At 38.3% G+C, this 25,954-nt stretch overlaps 2 protein-coding genes across 2 annotated transcripts in view; one reads left to right on the forward strand and one right to left on the reverse strand.

Moving 5' to 3' along the window:
- The window catches only part of lmbrd1 (LMBR1 domain containing 1), a 43,843-nt gene extending 37,846 nt beyond the window's left edge, over window positions 1-5,997 (reverse strand). Inside the window, exons 1-3 of the mRNA XM_078787168.1 lie at window positions 5,867-5,997; window positions 3,741-3,917; window positions 3,427-3,490 (exon numbers count right to left, since the gene is read on the reverse strand). Coding sequence (XP_078643294.1) covers window positions 3,427-3,490; window positions 3,741-3,917; window positions 5,867-5,932 — 307 coding nt within the window. The 5' untranslated portion in view covers window positions 5,933-5,997. The remainder of the gene's footprint in view (window positions 1-3,426; window positions 3,491-3,740; window positions 3,918-5,866) is intronic.
- A 10,229-nt stretch (window positions 5,998-16,226) lies between these two features.
- Window positions 16,227-25,954, forward strand: part of col19a1 (collagen, type XIX, alpha 1) — a 40,478-nt gene continuing 30,750 nt past the window's right edge. Inside the window, exons 1-4 of the mRNA XM_078787427.1 lie at window positions 16,227-16,407; window positions 19,482-19,603; window positions 21,726-21,800; window positions 21,880-21,979. Coding sequence (XP_078643553.1) covers window positions 19,516-19,603; window positions 21,726-21,800; window positions 21,880-21,979 — 263 coding nt within the window. The 5' untranslated portion in view covers window positions 16,227-16,407; window positions 19,482-19,515. The remainder of the gene's footprint in view (window positions 16,408-19,481; window positions 19,604-21,725; window positions 21,801-21,879; window positions 21,980-25,954) is intronic.

The raw sequence follows: 25,954 nt of genomic DNA on the forward strand, positions 1-25,954 counted from the left end.
GATCTAGTACATCTAGCATATACGTTCACCTGGTGAATGTGTTTTTAAGTGGACATATTAGTACCTTTGTGTATTGAGTTTTTCATGTGGGAAATTCATGTGGACAGAGCCTTAAATAAAATGCCGTTTTATGTTGGGAGACATAATTGAGATGTGGCAGCAAATTAGAAGAAGAAAGGTGCCACCTCATTAGCATATTGGACCATATTTTCATGATTGAACATCAGGTTCTACACACCAAAATAAAACAGATGGTAAAAATGTTCCAAATCTTGAAAGCATCACCTGTCTATTACATGCATGTAGGTGGTTGTAGTCTATTTACAAGAGGATAGCATCCTTTCCAGCTCCTCTCCTGCAAATGGCATTGAAAAGGGAGACAGAAAGCCAATGATTTATTTAGAGGGCTCAGGGGTATTTTGCCCTGTTGCTTAAGGGTCTTATGCATCACTGCTTTGAAGTAGTGAGCAGGCCGAGGAAATAAAATAATAAATGGACAAAGATATGAAATGGAATGACGGGGCTTTCAAAGTCACGGTTCATCAAAGATCACAAAAAAGCTATTTGGGCTTGAAAACGAAGTGGGTGTTTCAATAACAACCATTCATCGATCTGACCAACACATGTTATAAGTGACTGTGAAGAGGAGGATGTTTATGTGACCGTTTATATATATATATATATATATATATATATATATATATAGTAATTGTATTTCTATTTGCCCTATATGCAATATTACCCTATGTGAATACTAGAATAATACTAGTATCTCACTTTTTTTCATTTCGATTAAATACAGCACCCACATGGTTTCAGTAGCATCAAATGGCTTTTTGTCAATGTACTATATATCCAGTTGCCAAAGAGACAAATGGACAGAAGCACAGCACATCTCAGTGAACTTGAAAGGTTTGACTTGTGAGGGAGCTCTCCATCCAACACACATGGAGCTTGGTCTCCACCTACTGGTAAATAGGAAAGTAAAGGTCTTTTTCCTAAACATCATTAACAATGTAGTGAAAAGGGCAGGCACCCATTAAAAAAATGACTATTTGCTCAGCTTCAGCTGTCAAGTCCTTCTATATTGTCAATGTTAGTGATGTATCATCACCAATAGCAGGCATATAAAAACAAGTCACCCCTAAATGGCTTTTGACTGACTGAACATCTAAATGTAAATCTAAATAGCCTACAAAATGGCTGAAGCCGGTCTCCATTGTGTATGAGTCGAAATATGACAGCTAATGCTGCCTGGCTAGGGCAAAAACTGCTTCAAACCCTTCATAAGAACAACAAATTTCCATGCTACAAGTGCATTTACATTTGCACCGTCTAATGAGGAATGAAAGCAATTACCTTAATAATCAGAAAAATACTGACATAATAAGATGAGTTATTGGCATGTCACACATCACTGGTACCCTTCTGTAGAGGTATGAAAAAAGAAGAAAAATTGAAAGTCATTTGTGGAAGTAATCCTTTGAATGCTCACTGAGCCGACGTCTCATGAGTTAAGCAGAATAATCTAAAGACTAAAGAAGAGGTATTTTTTGAATTGGTGTATGACTGGTGGGATAGTGAATTCACGTTGCATAATGGCATTATCACTATATATACACTTCAAAGTACTTCATTAGGCTACTTTGCCGATATTAGTGCAGCAAATCATCGCTGCATCAGCTAACCTTAACCTCGACAAGTAATGACAGATCAGATCATCTCAATTACAGAAATCATGGTTACTTTCCGAAATGAGCATAATATAATTCAACATCTGGTGCTGTTGTTTGTGTTGCAATTCTAAACATATCAGAATGAGCACACACATTTTGATGGAGCATAAAAGCAAGGTCTAACTAGACTAACCCATTTACTTAAAGTTTTCAAAATGCATGAAGTAGTAATTGTGTATTCAAATATATTGTGTCACAGTGATTCTGGGTTAAATACTCCAAATTACTAAAGCAAATAATTACATCCTTTGATGTTGGACAGATTTAACTACGACAGCATGAACATGCGTTCCATTCCAGGCAGTTTGGCCAATAATTGAATTAAAGACTAAAAGGATACATCCTTCAAGACTAAACCATCTGAATTATTCATGTGTTGTGTCTGAATGAAGGAAAGTTCCTATTTCAGGGTATGTTTAATCCAAAGTAGAAATTAAATCTAATTTGTATGTCTGGAGGACAATAGACTGTGGTTTCTTGGATGTTGCATAAGCATGGGCTGAAAACGGACTGCGGAAGTTTATTGTCATAAGGCCGGTGGAATTAGTTTATTGGATTGAGCAGTCGAAAGCGAGCAGACAGCTTGTCATTTCTTAACAGACGGAGCATAACAGTGTTGCTTGGAGGCACTTTAGGCTAGCAGCTGTTGGAAAATGTGCGATAGCGTCTCTGGAATGGCTGAATTTGCTGTCATCAGAGACAACAAACTCGGAGCCAAATACACAGGCCAAACACGGAGCCGTTTCAGTGCCACTATAGTTTTATGTTAGCAAGTGATAAGCAAGAATCCTTGCCTATTACTGCTATCGCTGATTAATACTTGTGTGATCTATGGGGCCTTTTTGCATTTTTTCACAGTATTCTTAAGGCCTTAGGATTGGATAATTACAGCATGTCTGATTATTTTTGGCTTACCAAACAAGTGGGACTGAAACAATGACCAGCATTCCTCTGTAAATGTCTACTATATGCAGTATGCATGAGAAAGCAAATTATTATAATACAATGATAATATTATTGTAATTATTTAGTACAACGTAATTAACCTATATTGTATATGATCTCGCTCGGGCATCTCTGTGTGGAGTTTGCATGTTCTCCCTGTGCATGCGTGGGTTTTCTCCGGGTACTCCGGTTTCCTCCCACGTTCCAAAACGCTAATGTTGGGTTCATTAGAGACTCCAAATTGTCAATAGGTATTAATGTGAGTGTGAATGGTTGTTTGTCTATATGTGCCCTGTGATTGGCTGGCGACCAGTCCAGGGTGTACCCCACCTCTCACCCAAAGACAGCTAGGATAGGCTCCAGCATACCCGCGACCGTTGTGAGAATAAGCGGTAAAGAAAATGGATGGATGGATGTGATCTGACCAATTCTAATGGCCTCAGCTTGGGAATGATGAAAAGGTATTTGGTTTATGTCAGTGGATGCAGTGGAACATAAGAGATAATGCAAACACAAGTGTAAAGGGTTGATAATGTAAGAACAAAAACAAACTTGTAAGACCAAGTGTCAGACCGGATAAGGCTGTTGTGTCAATGAGTGATTGTCTCAGCTGTTATGATCACCTCGGAGGGTGTATATTCAGTCACACACACAGCAAAATGATTGTAATGAAAGAAAAATACTCTTCATATGAAATGGCATGCACCACAGCTAAGTACAAGACAAAATTAGAGGAATCACGTACTGTAATATCCATACAGGACTGTATCCTCAATCTGTGCTCTTGTCTCATTGTTTGCAGCCCATTCCTGAAACAAAATAGTAAAAGGTCAACCAAACTAATTCAAAACATGTCTTAAAAAACATTTATGTATTAATCAAAATTAACATAAAAACAGCAGAAATATACGATATATTTTTTCCTGCTACATTTCAAAAGGGAAAAACAAACCAACCCTTACTAAGCCACAATAGACAACATTCAAAACAAGATGTCCTTAGGAAACCCAATATCTTCGATAGAATATTAGTGGAGCAATTAGAAGAGCCGCTACAAACCTTATAGGTGCCATTTGGATACTTCATGAAGGAGACGAGGAAAATATCCACTGGTAGAAGTGCTGAAGTTATCAATGCAATGGCCAGTGCGCATATTGCCGTGATGGTTGAAACAACTTCGCTTTCCTGACGACTTTGAAATTTGCGGATATAGACCCAACAGAAAGCAAGGATGACCTGAACAAGAACGATATATGTGAATATATATTACAATGAATGACATACATATTTGTTCACGACTGTTTATATTAGCCAAGTAACTAAAGCGCCAAGACTTGCAACTTGACTTGGACTTTGACATCAGTGACTCAGGACTTGACTAATGTGATCCATTTGTAATTTCCAGCAAGACAACACATTTTCCAACAGAATCTGCCTCATTGAATGCATTTATTAACATCCAATCAAGTTTAAGAAGAAAGAAGGGTGTGGATAACTTTGCTGTGCAGTGACCAAATCCTGAATGTTATGACAGCACTGATTTCTGTGGTTATTTTTGTTACGCTAGTCCATACCTACTATAAAGAGGTGGTACCTGAGCAACTGAAGCGTCTAGTTAATTGTGGTGAGAATCTGGATAGAGTGCTTCTATGGGAACTGAACTTGCAACAATCAATTATCGCCGATTTCCTCAATTTTGGGGATCGGACGATCCTTACATATGAAGCTGTTCTTGCTGTCCGACTGTCCGACAATCAGCCACTGTCCGTTTTGTTCTGCCAGACTGACAGCTAGTAATCAGGCTAAAGCTAAAGCTGGTGGGAGTTCATTGAGTTGATTGAGTTCATGGCATTGAACCACCAGCCATTTTCAGTCAATTTATTTTTGCTAAGAGGCTCAAATCAGGTGTGCAATGTAACTTCTTGTGCAAGTTTTGCTTGTTTTTAAAATATGAACAATAAACGACAAAATGAATTAATGTAATTTAGTATTATGGACAACTAAACTTGTCATTTATGTTTTCTCATCTGCAGTTAAACATGTTTGTATTGTTTCACGGTATTGTTCAATGTTTTTCAACAAAAGACTGAATCGTTAAAGATGAAGGCTGGCAATTTTGTTTCATTTTTTGAGGCATCTGGAATGAATTGATTGGATTTACATCATTTCCTATGGGAAACGTTGATCTGGTTAGACTATGTTTCGGTTTGAGTCGGACCGTCTGCCACTAACCAATGTTCCACAGTATATTTGCACTAGTTTAGTCAATACATTTGCAAACATTACACAACAGACAGACACGATGCCATGAGAGAAAAGGTAGGCTGATCACATTATTTAAAAATGACATTGTCATCGGCACACAGGCAGTATGGACACAGCAAAATAAAGACACTTTGATAAAGGGCTTCCACTCACATTCAGGAGCAATTAAAAGACAAGCAGCCGTCTTTTTACCTTGTAATGATATTGCATCTAAATAACAGCAATTATTGGTGGTGCCGTAATGGGGAAAATACAATTACTAGTGTTATGAAGAGAAGTAAAGCCAAAAAAAGTAGATCAGGTTGTTTATAAGAAAATGGTACTTGTTAAAAGGTCCATCAAACTATGTACACGTTTAAAAAATATCAAAGTTGGATTAAAGGGCAAATGTTCGATAAGAGAGGACATGGAGATTTTACCACTGACTTAGGCTCTGGTCACGTGACTGCAACCGCTGCTAATGAGCAGTAAGCCGCTGAGCTGCTTCGAGGATTCATTTTAGCACTACTGCTGTACTTAATTTGTCGAGAAAGAAAATTTGACTGAATTGTCGCAATTTCCATACACCTTAAATCAGACCACTTAACAAAAATATTGTACATTCACCTCCAAAAACAAATTTCTAACTGCGCAATATGCCAATTCAGAATTCAGTCGCCGCCGTTGCAAGTCTAATCGAATAAGAATGTAATCTTAATAGGACGCTTATTCGTGTTTTATTCAATAAAGTTATAACCTTCCTGTGTGTAAGACTAAATCAAGACGAACCGAGTGATACAGTAGTGTTGCTACACCACGGTAGCCATGTTGACACTCAAACGCATAAACCAAGAAAGCTCAGCGGTCGCGAAAGTATCTCAAACGTGTGTCGTTCAAACTAAAAAAGGATAGTGTGGCTACGCAACCTCACAAGTGCTTACCAAAAGTATGAAGGTGAAAATAGACCAACCCAGAGCCGACTCAGAGAGAAAAGACTGAGCGGCCATCTTTACTTCCTGTAATAACAAAACCACGTGGTTTTCATGACGTCATCACGCAGGCGCTCACATCGATGGCCTTCTTTTTGTGTTCACTGGGTTTACACTTTTATTATTCACAAATGCAGAACTTTTGTATTAAAATGGGGTATTGCTTATGTTGTATGTCTTTGTTAGGCTTTTACTATTTGAACAATTTGAACAGTTTAAGGATATATTCCATATACAGGAAGTGAAAAATTGTGTGTTCCTGGGAGTTTTTGTCCATTTGTGAGGTCACTGATGTTGGCATGTGGTCTAACATCGAATTTTGTATGTTTTAATGACACAATGTTTACTGAGTGACGTGACCTCAAATAACTTAATAATGTAATAATTTTAATGTCAAAATATAGCCTTATGGGGCAAAACATGATGTTTTTACAAGCTAATGTATAGCGTTTGACCACCTATACTGTTTTTTTTTATATTCTACACTGTTTTAACAGCAAAGCATTATATAATAAGCACTGTACACCCTGGACTGGTCCCCAGCTAATCACAAACAAACATTCACACTCACATTCATACCTATTGACAATTTGGAATGACCAATTGATATAACATGCATGTTTTTGGAATGTGGGAGGAAACAGGAGTACCCACGCACGCACGGGGAGAACATGCAAACTCCACAGATCGCACAGATGCCCAAGCAGAGAATCGAACCCATGTGTGCATGTATGACCTACATGTTAACCACTCAGCAGTAACTAAACTTAGCCAAATCACTATCATTAGCTGTCAACAACGTAACATTGCGTGTGTATGTGTTACATGTAGTGCATGTGTAGCTTATGTAGTCAAAGCAGGCAGAGGGGAGGATGCTATATGAATAATATTAATACTTGCAGTACGTCCAAAAGTGAGTGCCCTCGGGGCAGCTGCGTAATCGAGGCTGACAGCACCTTCAATGAAAAAAACCTCCATATTTATAGTGGTGGAATTTGTCCATTAATAGACAGAACAACATTTCTACCACTTAATTAACAAGTTGATTTTAAAGCAGTTTCCCTTTGCTGAAATCAATAACCATATATGAAAATGTAATTTGTGTTCCAGCCTCTAAAAGACAAATTACTACATAAAGTTCATTTATAGTTCATTATGCACTTAGACTGGAAAGGTAAGATCCTTTATGCTGCAAGAAAATATTCCTGTTTCTTGTGTTGATTAAGATTTGTGCATTTGTCAGAAGGACTTAATAATGTTTTTTTTTATCATATGTATACTTATACTTATATATGTTATGTTATGTACTTAACAAAAAAGGTGAAATAACTGAAAACATGTTTTACACAGTAAAGTCTCGTTATATCGATATTCTCGGGAGTCGGAAAAAATACCGATATAACCGGACTATCCATATATCCGATCCTGCGCCGAACTGCATTAAAAGTGGGCGGATCTTTGATATGGCATGTAATTTTCTCCTTGAGTTCATGGATTGCGTATCTAGCATGCTTTTGTACTACAATACATTTTGTACTACAGTAAATAAAAATAAACTTACGCTGTAGTGAAAAATGTATTGAAATCCTTAAGCAAAGATTGATTTAAGCTGCTTTTGTATCGATATAAGCAGACCAAATTGGCTGGCGGGAGATGAAAAGGGCATCCTAGTAACCGGATTATCATAATAACCGGGTATCGTACTAACAGAGCTAATTATATCATAAAAGACTAGAAATTTGCCGGGAAATGAAAATAGTATCGTAATAAGTAGTAATTCGTACCTATATAACGAGACTTTACTGTATTCTAGTTTCTTCAAAATAGCGACCCTTTGCTCTGATTACTGCTTTGCACACTTTTGGCATTCTCTCGATGAGCTTCACGAGGTAGTCACCTGAAATGGTGTCTTGAAGGAGTTCCCAGAGGTGTTTAGCACTTGTTGGCCCCTTTGCCTTCACTCTGCGGTCCAGCTCACCCCAAACCATCTCGATTGGGTTCAGGTCCGGTGATTGTGGAGGCCAGGTCATCTGCCGCAGCATTGCATCACTCTCCTTCTTGTTCAAATAGCCCTTACACAGCCTGGAGGTGTGTTTGGGGTCATTGTACTGTTGAAAAATAAATGATGGTCCAACTAAACGCAAACCGGATGGGCTTGCATGGGTAGCCATGCAAGTTCAGCGTGCCTTCAATTTTGAATCCCCAAATCCCCAACAATGTCACCAGCAAAACACCCCCACACCATTACACCTCCTCCTCCAGACCCCACAGTAGGAACCAGGCATGTGGAATCCATCCGTTCACCTCTTCTGCGTCCCACAAAGACACGGTGGTTGGAACCAAAGATCTCAAATTTGGACTCATCCGACCAAAGCGCAGATTTCCACTGGTCTAATGTCCATTCCGTGTGTTTCTTGGCCCAAACAAATCTCTTCTGCTTGTTGCCCCTCATTAGCAGTGGTTTCCTAGCAGCTATTTGACCATGAAGGCATGATTGGCGCAGTCTCCTCTTAACAATTGTTAGGGTGCATCAAAAAACACAATTATTGAATTTTGATATGTCTGGGTACTAAAAGTGTTCCAATATATGTAGAAACAACACATAGAAAATATTTTTCCAATACATGATTATTTAGGGGTGCCACCATACATCTGTTTTTGTGGAATAAAGTGGTGAACAGTTCAATGGTCGCCATGGAGATTTGAGGTGATTTTTATGTTTTTGTTGGTATTTATACTCCTATTACATATTACTAGCAAATTTGTGGTTTTGTTTTTGTAATTTGAATGATTTGTAGTCATATTTATAGGCATTTAGTGCTCATTGCCTCTACTGTAGCTAACATTAGCTAGCTACAATTTGCTAATGACAGTTAGCTAATAGCTGAGCAAGTAAAACATCAACAACAGTAATATAGAGTAGACCATATTACTGATGCTTCATATTTATTGAGAGTAGTACTGTAGTCCTACATAATGTGATATAAACTTGTCCATGTATTATTTTAGACACTGTTTAGTGCTCATTGCCTCTACTGTAGCTAACATTAGCTAGCTACAGTTTGCTAATGACAGTTAGCTAATAGCTGAGCAAGCATAACATCAACAACAGTAATATAGAGTAGACCATATTACTGATGCTTCATATTTATTGAGAGTAGTACTGTAGTCCTACATAATGTGATATAAACTTGTCCATGTATTATTTTAGACACTGTTTAGTGCTCATTGCCTCTACTGTAGCTAACATTAGCTAGCTACAGTTTGCTAATGACAGTTAGCTAATAGCTGAGCAGTCTCAGCTTGGTCTTTGGTCTGGGCCCCCTTTGATGACCCTATAGAAAATGATGCTGTATAGAAGTTCATTGTACTCAACATTTCCAGGTCAACTTTTTGGCAATTAGACTAGAAATTGCACATTTTCCGAAATTTTACAAAAGTTTATGTGTGAGGTGGCACCCCTAAATCTCAATGGATTTCCTCAAAACTTTGCAAAAGACATTTTTATGTTCATTAAAAAAAATGGAATGCCAGCCAAATTGATATTATGAATTTAAAATTTCCCATTCAAATTTGATGCACCCTATTGCTCGGCTATTAGCTAACTGTCATTAGCAAACTGTAGCTAGCTAATGTTAGCTACAGTAGAGGCAATGAGCACTAAATACCTATAAATATGACTAGAAATCATTCAAATTACAAAGATAAAACCACAAATTGGCTAGTAATATGTAATAGGAGTATATGGAGTATGTTGTTTCTACATATATTGGAACACAATGCCAGCCAAATAAAATTTCCCATTCAAATTTGGTGCACTCAACATACAACCTGGCATCATGGCCTGAGCCAACCTTTTGATGGTTTTATCAATTTCGTTTTTTGACATGGTCTGTTGTTTACAAAGTGCTCCTGAAAAAAGGGACACAAGCACATAATAATAATAATAATAATAATAATAATAATAATAATAATAATAATAATAATAATAATAATAATAATAATAATAATAATAAATTATTATTATTATTATTATTATTATTATTATTATTATTATTATTATTATTATTATTATTATTATTATTATTATTATATAATAATAATAATAATAATATAATAATCATAATAGTTATAATAATTATTATAATAATCTAATAATAATAATAATAATAATAATAATAATAATAATATTATTATTATTATTAGATTATTAGATTATTATAATTATTATTAGAACTATTATGATTATTATAATTATTATATTAATGCTAATTATTATATTAATTATATATAATATTATTGTTATATTTGCATATTTTACATAATAATAATATAATAATTATTATTTTCATTTTATTGTAATTATTATAATATTTTATTATTTTTAAAATATATAAATATAAATATAAATTAATAAATAATAATAGCAGATTGCATGACAATTTTACAGATACAATAATACCAGGTGGACTGTTACGTGTAAAATATATAGTCTGCCCCCCCCGTAAATTTTGTCATATCAATGCGGCCCGCGAGTCAAAAAGTTTGCCCACCCCTGTATTAGGGTCTAATATATATATATATTAAGATATATATATATGCTGTATATATATATACACACACACACATATATATATATATATATATACTATATATATATATATATATATATATATATATATACATGCATATATATATTGTATATGTTGCAATGCAGTGCAAATAACCACATTTTCAACAACTACACAAAGAGGTCAGAAAGAAAATTTGCATTTTTCCCTATGGAACAGGAAGTCGATGTAACCTGAGTGTACATGGCAGCTTCAAATTTCGCTTGAAAGTGTCCAAGCCTGGGGAAATATTATACGCCAATATGCATGCTGTGTCATCGCTCTGTTATTCCTTTAAGAATTTTTGTAGCTTGTATAACACATTTTATTTCAAACAAACAATTACATTTTTTCCTGGTAAGAGAGTCAACATAGGCCCAGCTGGAAGCCTTGCTTACAATCCATTTGCAGAAACACTCCCATATCAGGTAACACTGTTGGCGCATTAATAACTTGTTTATATAGCACTACCCACGACGCCTCAGAGGAGAAGTAGCATTTTGTTTGCTTTCTTTTCCTATTCGGGTGATTAAATGTGTTTAATGCTAGTTGCAGTACACATTACCCACAAAGGATGATGTGCACTCAGTTCAATAAATAGATTCTACAAAGAATCTATAACAAAAAATCCACAAGCAAACGTGCATTTGTATGGAATGAACAATGACAAATGAAGGAGTTCATTTGTTTCATGGATTTCCCTGATGTGTAAGGATCCGCCCTGATGTGGAATCACTGTCCACCAAAACCACAAGGTCTATGATGGCAGATCTCAAATCACCAGATTGCTGTAAATTCTCTAGTCTGGACTCTCAACACCGGAGGAGAACGGGATACACATGGCTGGACCCAAAACCTTCCTGCACTTCCATGTTTACGTCAACAGATGAACAAAACTGGAGATCATGTGACCATGGACAATGGTCATTTTTCCTGAAAACTGATATTATCCAACAAAGACAAATATTGTAAAACAAAGACTATTATCTCTGCGAATAAGCAGCACCTCCTTGACCTAAATCACTTAGCAAAAAGTAACATTAGAAACTTGGGTGTCATTATTGACCACGCCACGTGACTAGAACCACCACTCCATCTCTAAACTCAGACCCATGGTGTCCAACAAAGAACCCGAGATGATCACGCAGGGATTTGTGTATTCTGCTGTGATATCCGCTTTACATGTCTGAGCAAGAGCGAGTTGGCTCAACTACAATCTCTTCAGAAGGCTGCGGCGAGGCTTTAAACCCGTACCAACCAGAGAGCCCACATCACGCCCATCCTCAAAACTCTCCATCGGCTACCTGTCTCATGGCGTGTTCATTTTTAAACCGTTGTGCTCACTTTTGGAGCTTTGCACAGCCAGTTTTTGTAGCCTGAGGTCCGCCAGGCTGATGGTCCCTTGCACCTTTTTTAGAACACGATGTGACAGATCTTTTAAAGAAGTGGCACCGTGTCTTTGGAATGACATCCCATTGTCCCTCCGGTCCATGGACTCTGTAGAGACACTGACTGTTTGGAAGTTCTTAATAGTTACAATTCAAGATATGTTTTATTGCGTTTTTCATTACTCTTTTTGACCTCCTGCTTATTGTGCTTATTGTCCTGCCTCGCGGTCTGCACAGCGTTCCCTGTCTGTCCACTGAGGATTCAATGCTCCTCTATTTATGAACTCTTGAGTCTAAATAAATTCATTTCTTTTGCCCAAAAGAAATGTGTGTGCATTTGGGAGTTTGGTCCAAGATGCTCTCACACCTACGCCTTGACAGCGCTATTATATCAAATTTGAAATTTCATTTAAAATGCATATGCGTATTAAAATACATCAAATGACAGAATTGCTTAAATTGAGCGGTCAACCTTATTTGAAGCCATAAGAGCTCCTAGTCTTCTGGTCTTTCTACAAAATGTAGAATATGTCCGTTGGAATTTGTTTCCGCTCTGGATGGTGATTTCTGTTTGTCAGCATGCGGCCTATATAATGTTTGAAGAAACATTTATTATAAGCCATGATGTTCTACAGCGGCTGCACGGTGGTGGGAGTGGTTAGCCAGACTTGGGTTCGATTCCCATGCATCTCTGTGTGGAGTTTGCATGTTCCCCTGTCCGGGTACTCCGGTTTTCAGCCACTTCCAAAACAGTTAAGTTCATTGATGACTCCAAATTGTCCATAAGTATGAATGTAGACATTTGATTGACTGGCAACCAGTCCAGGGTGTACAAGACAGCCGAAGACAGGTGGGATAAGCTCCAGCAAGTGAAGATAGGCGGTTTAGAAAATGTATGGATGTTCTACTGCATGTCAGAATCTTAAGTTCATCCACACCAAACAAGCATGCCCTTATGGGCCCTTCTTTGTGCAATAAAAAAGATGCCCCTCCTAACTGTTCCCACAAAGTTTGTCCACATCTTTGAGTAAGATTTGTTGTTTTTACATGTTTCAGTATGTACTATATTCCATACTGGTACACCTGGTCCTTTCTACCTCAAGTCCAATACCTGCTTTAAACAGACAAAATGTGTTTTCCCCAAAGATAACACTTTTCTCACAGCTGTTCTTTTTCAGACTGTTTGCGCTGATTGATTTTTTTCTTTCGCTTCAATGATGTGGTCCATTGTACGGTTCCACACCAAACCTGTGTATAATTGTACCTTTTTATGTCTTTTATGTCAACGTCTCTTTTCATCCCAGCAAATGACTTTGTTTGACATTGTTTGTGCAGACTAGTGACACAGGATGAAGACAGGTGCCAGGTTGGACGGTGAATAGAAGACTCTGAATGCAGTGATGCGTGTGTTTGTATAGAAGGCAAACAAGTGCTTTTCTAAAAAAAAATACAATGTTTGCTTAAGTAATGACTGCACACATGTCCATACAAATATAATAATCCGCACAAACACATTAACACTCTTAGGGCCTGAGGGTTATTGTGGGATTCATAGCAGTGATATACTCAAACATCAAGTTCAACCAATTGTCCTTATGTGAAGAATGCACACATACGTATTTATTTCCCTTTTCTGAGAACTCTGACGAGAGAAAGCGAGTTAACATGACTGAGCTTACAATGGACGTCATGGGACCCACCTATTTCTATGAGGACTAAAACTGCCAAAATAATAAATAAATAAATAAATAAAAGTGAAAATAAAAACAAAAATGAAAAAAAATCAACAAATTAAATACAAAAAAATTAATATAAATGGAAATAAAAACAAAAATAAAAAATATATACATAAATAAGTAAATAAAAGCAAAAATAAATACAAAAATAAAAAACAAGATTCAAAAATTAAAAATAAATACAAAATAAATATATAAATAGAATTACATATCAATAAATAAATAAAAGCACTCTGCTCTCATATGTATTTATTTCATGCAGCAGACAATGTCAGCTTGAAATGCAGAAGGAAAAACTATTCAAATGAGGGGGCGGTCCTAAGTGTGTCTTGGGTTGAACTGTTCGCCTATTGGTTGATCGACAGGTGAGTGCGAAAATCGACTAGGTATGCCTGCAAACGGCCACAACAAGAGGAAGTATACAGGGAGAAAAGTATACATTTACCGGGACAATAATGGCGGGGTCCACCAGGAAGTCGGATTTTCGTATATATTTTGTATATATTTTTTTTGTTTTTATTTCCTTTTATATTAATTTTTTTGTATTTAATTTTTTGATTTTTTTTTCATTTTTGTTTTTATTTCCACTTTTATTTATTTATTTATTTATTATTTTGGCAGTTTTGGTCCTCCATATATTTCGACAATAACACCCTAAAAATACCTAAAAAATACGCCAACAATGGTCCATTTACATATATTAACCAAGTGACAGCGACATTGTTATTGTAACAACTAGCTATTGTATTTTGCATCACTCACAACACCTGAAGGCACCGAAATGGGACAGACGCAAGAGTAGATACTACTGGCTTGCAAAAAGAAACTCATTTGCTGTCAGCATTTTTTACTTGAGGATTGGAGCACAAGGAGTGGTTAGCGGGCATGCCACGCAGCTAAAAGACCCGGGTTCGATTCTCCGCTTGGGCATCTCTGTGTGGAGTTTGCCTGTTCTCCCCGTGCATGCGTGGCTTTTCTCCGGGTACTCCGGTTTCTTCCCACATTGTAAAAACATGCATGTTAGGTTAATCGGCGACTGTGAAGTCTTGTTTCTATATGCGCCCTTTGATTGGCTGGCGACCAGGGTGTACCCCATCTCTCGCACGACACAAAAGACATTTGAGATAGGCTCCAGCATACCGGCAGTGCTAATAAGCAGTATGGGAAATGGTTGTGGTAATGGTAATGGTAATGGTAATGGTAATGGTAATGGTAATGGTAATGGTAATGGTAATGGTAATGGTAATGGTAATGGTTTTATATCATTTGAACATGCATCAGATTACAATTGAGTGCATCCATAAATAGTTCCCAGTTCCACATGTCCAAAAGGAGCAGGAAGAAGCAAAGCTTATTAAATCCTACCCTGGTAGGTAAAAGTACTGTAAGTACTAAAAGTACAGTAACTGTTACATTTGTTCACTTCCTGCTTTCCATAATACAGTTTAAGGTTTTTTGGTTTTTTTTTGAAGGAATGAATGTAAAAGGTTCTATATTCTCATTTGGCTATGTGAAATCAATGTGGAAATCTTGGGAAAAAAATCTGGAAATGCTTAAAATGATCAAAATAAGGGAACATACTTTAAGTATTACATGTTATCCACTTTTCTGAACTCTAAATTTAGTTGGAATGTTGTCTTCTCATGTTTCGGATAATGTAGTTAGCACATTTGCACAAGTGAGCCCTGAAATAAATTTGGTATGGTTCAAAACACTCGGTTTCAGAGGGCATGGTAAAACAGGAGCTTTGTGATGTCACAAATAGGCAGGCTTCCTTATATGGGCGTGCTGTGTAGGCCAGATACGCTCTCTGCCCTCCTCAAAGCTCTGCTTTGTTTTTAGCAATGACTCCTTCCTCGGCTGTAAGGAAAAGCTAAATTTATTTACAATTCCAAAAGACTCCACGATCAGGCATGAGTGGTTAAAAGAAAAAATATTTCAATCTGGCAACGGCTATGGGCCAGCATGCAGCTGAACTGCTGAAGCCTGACACCTTTCCAACATATTCTGTCGTGTGGAAAAGTCAGAAGAACAAGCAGTAAGTACAAATGTCGGTGTTTATTTTATGTTATGGAGTCATGAAGCAAAAGGTTTTGTGAATCAAAGCAAACGTGAAATCTGACAATCAAGCCAGTCCAGTTGCTCTTATTCACCTCTTCAGAAAAATATGCACTTTAAAAATGATTTCTGCAACTTTAACTTCCTTTCTCAATAATTGAGATAGATTCAACAAAATGTAAACAAAAAACGGAAATTTCAAGATATGGAGGAGTCTCAGCATTACACACATTAAATCAATAATATAATAAACGCTAAATTTAGTTTAACAGACATGCTCTCAAAATCATCTAAATATCTAAATAAAAAAAATATACATTCCATTATTTATTTATTATTCCTTTCTTTTTCGCCTATTTGCTCATTGTTCCTCTTTTTATCTTCATGACACCTTTAAGAAAAACGAATGAAAAAATCATGGTGATATTACATATATATAATATATGACGACGATAGACTTGCTTGTGAGTTTGTTGTGCTTGTTTGTGTTTGCTGCGGCTCTCCAGCGTGGAACGACAGAGTGGAGTGGGAGGGCCACTTCGGTGCAACTAATAAGGAGCTCGATCGGCAGGCGATCCCACTCTGACTTTTATTTCCAAGTCCTCAAAACCGGAGTCGGACTGATCGTTATCTCACATGGATTATGCTCGTCTGGCTGCCTTTTATTCCTTAGTGCCTTAGAGGAAACTTTCCCTGCTCCTGTAAGTAACTTAGACTTCAATGTTCACGCTTAGACAGTCTTAGTCTTCATGTAGTCCACATGTATGTTTTAACTCCGAAATCTTGCTTCATGCGAAGAGCTTATTTTTTCTCCATCTGGTGCAAACATGCCGCATATAATGTTGATATGGACATTTATGAACGTAAAGCACCGTAAAGCACCTGTTTGTAGCCATGTGGGATTTGCCTGCTGATATGAATATATGAATTCTATGTAGCAAGAAAAAAAATCAAATCATGCAGCCAATCAGCGCACGGAAGCACTTTTTGGGAATATTTAAAGCTGTCATTTCATTGAAAAGTGATAGACAGGCAAAATGACAAGAAAGGACTGAATATGTGTGTTTTCCTGCTATGTGTGATGACGTCATAATACTACATAATTACCCTGGGACGTTCTTTAAGTAAAGGCTGCATGTATATATGTACCATGTAGGGATAATAACATTACACCTTTGATACTTCTGTAGTACCACATGTCCCATGTTTGACTTCAAGTTGTCACTTCATCCCTGAACGCCATCATGCTGTAGCCCAAAACTTCTGAGTGCATACTTAGGGGGTGTATGTGATGAAAAATACTACATGCAGAGACTGCAATGTGGGTATATGTTGTTGTCTCTGGAGATGGAATTGAGCCCTACTGTGTTGTTCTCCAGTGGAAACACAAATTGGCTCGTCTGTGTTGTCATAAAATGGAATGACAATGAACATTAAACATGTTTTCTTTAATGCGAAACAGTAACAAGTTCATTCATTCATTCATTTTCTACCGCTTTTTCCTCATGAGGGTCGTGGGGGTGCTGGAGCCTATCCCAGCTTTCTCTTGGGCGAGAGGCGGGGTACACCCAAGACTGGGACCAGCCAATCACAGGGCACATATAGACAAACAACCATTCACACTCACAGGAACAAGTTGTTAAAACTCGTAATTTATAGTCACCGTTGCTCGTCTCTGTTAACTCACCGACTTAGTCACCTCTGCTACCGCTAGCTAAAAAAGAAAAATCAGGTAATATGTCAGGGCGTGATCAAATCGAATGCGCTAGTTCAGGGGTCGGCAACCTTTACTATGAAAAGAGCCATTTTACCCAATGCCCACTGAAGAAAAATAGCCTGGAGCCGCAAAACATATAGTATGTTTAAAACAACATTGGAGGGAATTTGGGGGTATCAAAGTAGTTCAGATAAGAAAAGACGAGTTGGAGTACTCTTGCTAGTTTTGGAGATAAACTTACATAAATGTATGTGTAAACTACTGTAAACGTAAAAACAAGTTCCCATGCCGCTGTTTTTAAATTATCTCAAATTTATTTTTTAGATTTGTAGGTAAGTATTACTTGTTTTTCTTCATGTACTGAACTGGATAGCAGTCAGAACTCACTCAAGATGCATTCATGGTCTCAGACAAAGTTGGATTTTTTAAAACTCATTACAAAAGACGTGCATTTTCCCCACTCGGGTGTTAAAAATATTCAAGCATCGCAAAGGGAGCCACAATAAAGAGGCTGAAGAGCCACATGCGGCTCTGGAGCCGCAGGTTGCTGACCCCTGCGCTAGTTGATCCAAGTGAATTGGGTACTTAGGTGAGTGGCAGTGGTTTTCAACTGGTGGAGCCAGTATTAAAAAGAGAAACCCCTAACCGATATATATGGTAATGGTTTAGCTACATTGAAGTACAGTACATGACTTCCATCCGTCCATTTTCTACCGCTTATCCTCACTGGTGTCGAGTCCGAGCTGGAGCCTATTCCAGCTGAGAGGCGGGGTCCAGCCAATCACAAGGCACATATAGACAAACAACCATTCACACTCACATTCATACCTATGGACAATTTTGAGTCGCCACTTAATCAAACATTTATTTTTGTGGAATGTTCAAACTCTACACAGAGTCTCCTAGCTGTGTGGCCTATGCGTTAACCACTCAACCACCGTGCAGCCTACATCACTTGCAGTTACGGATAATATATAATTTTATTTGGTCTTGCTGCATAACTTTTTTCTGGTATAAGAGAGGTATGTATGTAACAATATGTTGCATATTTTTTAGTCCCCATAGCTACAGCTTTCGGCATGATGCAGTCTATACCACTGCAAAGTATTATAATTAACTTAGCTCTCCAATTTTGAGATTAATATCTTAAATGACACAGGGGCAAAGTGACTTTTAGTGTTTTGGCACGTATATTCACTTCATTCCCACACGGTGATTAATAGTCATTGACTTTAATGTAGGGCGACTCTTACCTTCCACAGTGGCGTTGTAGAGGCCACCGTGCCGCATGGGACTGCACGTGTTCACAAGTGGATGTTTCTAGGTTCGCTCCTTTCAAGCGATGCCCTCCATCACAACACTGTTGACAGCGCACGGATCAAAATACAAATGATTTAATGGAGCGCATAAAGCCAGGATGAAGGCTTTTCATAGCATCGCTAAAACCACTTCAAGAGTCAGCCAGCGTGTATTGTTAATAACATCTTCACACCATGATTCGCACAACTTTTAATTACATTTTAGGACCAATAACTATGGTTGTGAGTAGGCCACTGGGATGTGTAATAATACACAATCGCCTACGCCAAAAGAACACACTAAGACACAATATACACATTTTACTTGTTTGGCTTGAACTAATTGATATCAGTATAGTATAGTAAGAAGTATAGTTGTAGTAAGACAAACTGTAAGAAAAGCCTCGGGTTGATGTAAGGCATTAACATTTATTACGATAAATCATTTATAGTGTACTTTAATGGAACACAAGTTTTGGTGGACATGACCATGTAGGACAGATTGTATTATCAGGACAATCAGAAATTTTGTGTCTAAAATTTAGCTCAATGAAAATACAAAATCTTATTCATGCCGTTTAAAATGAACACATCTAACTTTCATCCAACAGATCCAAGCACAGTAAAAGAAATTGCAAGCTGCCGTGACCCATCTTTGTCAAAAGTCAATAGAAAGCACACAGACTGAGAACAAATTGCTCCAAAAGCAAAACAGAGTGGCTTTAAAATTGACTTCTGTGTTGTGCCTCCTTCACTGAAGGTTTTCAAGAAAGCAGCCTTCCAGTGTCAGAGCCATGATTGGCCTGCTAAGATGGACGGCTTTCCTTTGGACTGTACACTTAACTCCTTGTACTTTTGGAATGGCAGTGAATGAACGAACAGGTAAGGTTCATTTCCTGCAGCTTTTCCACAGAGAATGATACGTTTTTCATGTATTCTTTCATGCATTCTTGAATCCAATTTTATGCTTTCTTGTATCCTAATTTTATTCGGGTTGCAACGATTGAGTCGATTAATCTGAAGCTTGTTGTTTTGACCAAATCAATATGAACCCATGGTAGTTTATGGTCTAGTCCCTATCAGAAATTAAGCAAAAATGTGAATCACTGTTTTCCAAAGTCAAAGTTGATGTATGTATGTGAAGATCTTGCTTTGCCTAAAACACAAGATAATAGGGCTGCTATTGATCAATCATTATTGATTAATCGATTAATGATTGTGGTTCTATGGCATATAAAACTATGCAGTATAATTCTGAATGTCTCTTCACATCCATCCGTTTTCTATGCCGCTTATCTGCTGGAACCTATCCCAGCTGTCTTTGGACGAGAGGCGGGGTACACCCTGGGCTGGTCGCCAGCCAATCACAGGGCACATATAGACAAACAACCATTCACACTCACATTCATACCTATGGACAATTTGGAGTGGCCAATTAACCTAGCATGTTTTTGGAATTTGGGAGGAAACCGGAGTACCCGGAGAAAACCCACGCATGCACAGAGAGAACATGCAAACTCCACACAGAGATGCCCTAGCAGAGAATCGATCCACTAGGCCACCGTACAGCAATGCTTCCGCACAATTACACAAAAATACATGCTTAAATTGTGAAAAACGTTTTATGAAGTGGTGCATGAGACCTCCCCAGAATCATAATGGTACTGCTTTTTTTGTCATCCTCCATGGATTACATTGTAGCGTGAGAGCTAACACACAGATGGACAAACATATAGGATAATTATTTTTCCCCCAATTTGGTTAACATTTCTGCAATTGACTGGCATCAAGCCGAGGGTGTACACCGCCTCTCTTCTGTCCTGACGGCAGCTGGGATAGGTTCCAGCATACTGGGGACTCTAGTGAAGACAAGCGCTCTAAAGGTTTCAGCCTTGCACTGTCCTAAGTGACATTAAAGCTATATTATTACAGTAAAGTCTCGTTATATCAATATTGTCGGGAGTCGGAAAAAATATCGATATAACCGGACTGTCGATATATCCGATCCTGCGCCGAACTGCATTAAAAGTGGGCAATAATGCACTCGACATTGTTCTATAGTATAGAACAATGTCGTTCTATAGTATAGAACAATGTTGAGCAGCTTAAATCAATCTTTGCTTAAGGATTTCAACACCAAAAAAGAACACGGCGAACGGCTGCTTCCAGTCAACTTTATTTTTCACACTTCCACCACCAGAGCACAGCACACACACCGATTCCCGCACTTCCTGGTTCACAGGTCATGCTCAACCCGCCCCACATAGCTGGCCAAACACATGCCTGCAACAGAAGAACCAACTGCGTTTGTGGTTTCTCTTGTGTATACAGAATCTATACACACGAGAGAAACCACGAACGCCAGCATGTACATATGAAAAACAGTGATTATTGCAAGCGATAAAAAGATATCTGAATACAACACAATTAAATACATGTATTTGTACGCTTGTGTCTTCGTTGGAATAGGTGTGTATGCTATGTCAGTTGGTTCTTCTGTTGCAGGCATGTGTTTGGCCAGCTATGTGGGGCGGGTTGAGCATGACCTGTGAACCAGGAAGTGCGGGAATCGGTGTGTGTGCTGCGCTCTGGTGGTGGAAGTGTGAAAAATAAAGTTGACTGGAAGCAGCCGTTCGCCGTGTTCTTTTTTGGTATTGAAATCCTTAAGCAAAGATTGATTTAAGCTGCTTTTGTATCGATATAAGCAGACCAAATTGGCTGGCGGGAGATGAAAAGGGCATCGTAGTAACCGGATTATCATAATAACCGGGTATCGTACTAACAGAACTAATTGTATCACAAAAGACTAGAAATTTGCAGGGAAATGAAAATAGTATCGTAATAAGCAGTACTTCGATATAACCGATATCGATATAACGAGACTTTACTGTATATTATTATGGCATTGCTCATGCTAAACATTTTTTTTCTGAATGCAATCATAAGCCCTGTTTACAAGTATAATTACCATCTTATCAGGAATTATTGGTTTGTTTTCCTTCAGATGGTTCATGTTCACGACTGAATGTAGAGGAACACAGGTTTTCTGATATCTTAGATCATCCTCTGGAGATCACAGGTAAAGAGCAGATCTGCAATGTACTGTTGATACCTGTGGTTAAATACCCCCACAAACCCTCTATGATCCTCTTTTGCAGGATTTGATCTCACAGAGAAGTTTCTTCTGAGAAAAGGGACAGTCTCAGAAGACCTGCCTTCATTTCGGCTGGGAAGCAGCCCACTTATCAAGCCGACCAAGTGAGTCGCGCATACATTGTGCACTACATCTGCATTAGGGGTGCAGATGTCGATGTGTGTGGACAGATGGTCTGTCCCAGTAAATAATATCCCAGTCTGTACTGCTTTGTAACTTTCGGTCCCTTTCTCAATGTGGCGCAGTATGCAAACGCAAACCCTCTCCCCGTTCAGTACTACTAGCGGTTTTCCAACTGACTGTATATCACCAACCGAAACAGCCAAAGCAAGCGAAGGGAAAAAAACCCAACAACAACCGCAGTCAGTGACTGATGCATGATTGTGCCTGCTGTCTTGTGAAACACGGCGTGTATTTTATGAAACACGTTTAGCATTGTAAGGTGTATACTGCAATGTATTGAGAGGGGTGTAATATTTTTAGCATTTTCTTTAAACACGAATACGGATAATGACAAAATGTACTTGTTTCATACTCATGCATAAATCCATTATCTGTAAAATCCAAGGACAAGCTGGAATAGGTGCTGATTCTGGAAGATCTAGAAAGCTTTCTCTGTGGGTTATCGCGTGTAGCTGCTCTATAGGAGTCCACAATTCTATACAAAGCAAATTAGCAAAATGGGTCCCCTTTTTATTTTATTTTTATGTTTAACGTTTCTTATCTTCATTGTCAACATGCCGGCGCTTGCAACTTTCTTATGCTCCGTTTTGGGTTTTTAAGGTGACAAACATTACTGAATTCAAGAAATAGCTGGAAGGTGGTCATGGTTGTGCTACCACATCAAGCTCTGTTTTTGTAAACCAAGAGCAGGTGTGGCGCACCTGCCCTGTGCCGCGCCCACGCCGGGCCAGCAGGGTGTGGCCAGTGCACTTGGCGATTTTTGTGACCATCCACATATTGAAATGTTGCTAAAACTTTGAAAAACCTGCCCGTTAGGTTTTGGTGATGTATACGTACCGTGCGCTTGTCAGCCAATTTACCACTGCGCCGGGTGCGCTTTGCCTACACCAACAATAGACCAGGTTGGAGCTGTCTTTTTGCCGCCTTGTTTTGTCCCAAAATTGTCACTGCGCCAAGGTGAAAGTGTGGACACCTCCCCTGGTGCGCCGCCACAGCCATCTCGGTGCAGACAGTCTACCAAATTGGTTGCGCATAGTGGTGCGCCACACTCCTACACACTGCACCACTAAATTAGAGCCCATCAGGTGCTTGGGAACAGTCATGTCAAGAATCATGTCTTCAATTAAATGTTCATGTATCCTTTTCGTTCTTTACTTATATAAGCATTTGGAAGTGGATTCTATTGAAAAAAATCTATAAAAACACTTTGTTGGCTTTCCGGAATGGATTCATTGGATTGAAATCATTTAATTGGTTAGTGTCAGTTTCAGTTCCTGTTCGACCTTCTGGAATGAATAGTTGTGTGGAGGCTTCATATGCGGGTTGACTTGAGGCAGCCGGGATAAACACAGCTCAGAGCAGTAGTTCCATTTGCCTCGGCTAATAAGGGCAAACGGTGACTTGGACCAAGAGACTGGGAATCATTTGAACAGAATGAATATATATTACATTTATTCTACAGATGTCCTCAGGGCAAAAAGTTTGACAGTGAGGGGGGGTCTGTACTTGTATAATAAGACAGGAATATTAAAATATGGAACTACATAAATGACACTCTGAGGTGCCACTTACTGGAGACCTATGTCTATGTGCTATGCTACTTTACCGATATGATAATACATTCAGGGATTGAATATGACTTAACATTCATGATGTTCTATTGCACTTTTACATTTTCTGCCATCAGTGTGCAGAATGTGCCTTTCAACTCTTCACATTCACGTTCTTTGTTTGTGTCGTTATGTTCGCGGGAGAACAAATTGTCATTCTTCCAGGAAGGGAAGGATATTTTTAGTCATTTACATGACATGCAAGCGTATACGTGACTGTCACTCTACTTCCAGTAATGTGAAAGAAACTTTGCGCCAGGTGATTTGCAGTCGACTTCCTTGCTTCGTCACCCTGCTGAAAATACATTTACTCTGGTTCCTTCTGTTCGTCGTGTCCGAGAAGATGCTGCTTCTCAATGACACTGCTGACACGTTCATTGGTTATAGTAGCGGGGCCTGCAATCCCTCTCATATCCAATTATCTAAGTACTCTGACAGGTGATACTGCATGTCAGCTGAGGAGGGAACTGCACCCAGCGCCCCCCCCTTCCCAACCACTATAACGTTGCTCCCTTTAAGGTCCAGCCTGGAAAATTGCAGCAGATGCTCTGTTCTCTCCATCTCGCTAATGTTATGTTGGATCAATAGTGTAATTCATATCACAGTGCATAGATCATGATAAGGAGCATTTGTGGGAGGTGACAAATTCTTGTACAGTCTTAAGGCTCAGTGTCAGTTCCTTGGGACCAGGTTTGGCTACACCAGGGGTGGGCAAACTACGGCCCGGGCGCCACATCCGGCTCGCCAAGTGTTTGAATACGGCCCGCCTAATCTTTCCAACGTATTTCATTTAAACTCAACATACAACCTGGCATCATGGCCTGAGCCAACCTTTTGATGGTTTTATCAATTTCCTTTTTTGACATGGTCTGTTGTTTACAAAGTGCTCCTGAAAAAAGGGACACAAGCACATAATAATAATAATTATTATTATTATTATGATTATTATAATTATTATATTAATGCTAATTATTATATTAATATATATATTGTTATATTTGCATATTTTACATAATAATAATATAATAATTATTTTTTAAAATTTTATTGTAATTATTATAATATTTAATATTTTTCAAATAATTACATATATATATAAAATAATAAATAATAGCAGATTGCATGACAATTTTACAGATACAATAATACCAGGTGGATTGTTACGTGTAAAATATATAGTCTGCCCCCCCCCCCACCCCGTAAATTTTGTCATATCAATGCGGCCCGCGAGTCAAAAAGTTTGCCCACCCCTGGGCTATACCCTTGTTAATATATTGCTATATATATTATATTATATATTATTATCTGATTTTAACCTTTGCACCTTTCAAAGTACTTTGCCAAGAAATTGAACCCATTAGATTTTGGTGCAGTTAGAGTAATTAATTTCATAAATTCTATTTATGTCATGATGGAAGCGGTACTCTTGCATCTTGGATTTCTTTACTCGGTAACCTATTTTCTGTTTTTGCTGTTGGAGTCGTGATGTATGTGTTTCTTCCACCCTAGAATTAAGAATGGGTACCCATTTATCTCATCTTCTGTGAACCAGGGAGTGGTGAACCTATCATAAAAATAAAGAAATACAAAGAAGGTGCATCATGATTAATGTTAACAGGGAGTACTTCCATGTGGAAATTGCACCCAAAGGATGATAATTGAGTGCGTCGCTCTACAGCTTCCGCTCTTTTGGGAAGACTTTAAGAATTTTGAGTGTCTGTTTTTTTGTCCAGAACAAGAACATTTATCACTGACAATGGAGCTGAGAGACGGCCTGCTGGCTCACGGTGTCTGTTCTAATAATCCCAAAGGAGACTTGATGGGCTTGAGGTCAGGACCAGTCATGGTCTTCAACACCAAACTCAACCAACCATTCCTTTAGTCCTTGCTTTCCGCACAAGACTGCAATTACAGTACTTGAGTTAGTGTTAGTGTTGTCCCAATATATTTGACAATAGCGTGTTAAGTCCTTTTATCCATACGGTTACGTAGCTTATTGTTCGGGATCCTAAGTCTTCCACCATGTTTCTTGCACGCTTGTATCCATTAAAGCATTCTATTAAAGTGTGCTAAGACATTGCTACGCTAGCACGCTAGCATGAATAGTACCTCTAACGTGACAATTCACCTTGTTGAGCCGTCTGTGATCCCTCGCTGGATCGAGTGTCAGCAATAAGGATGTGAGCCAATCGGGTTAACATTTGAGCTTTGATTGTTCCAGTGTCAATGCAATCTGATTCCTTGACTCCTTTAAAATGCCCCCCCCTGTTTAGGACATCCCGATAC

Source organism: Doryrhamphus excisus, linkage group LG20 (genome assembly GCF_037039965.1).
Source record: "Doryrhamphus excisus strain RoL-2023G ecotype Guam linkage group LG20, RoL_Dexc_Guam_v1.1, whole genome shotgun sequence".
NCBI lineage: Eukaryota > Metazoa > Chordata > Actinopteri > Syngnathiformes > Syngnathidae > Doryrhamphus > Doryrhamphus excisus.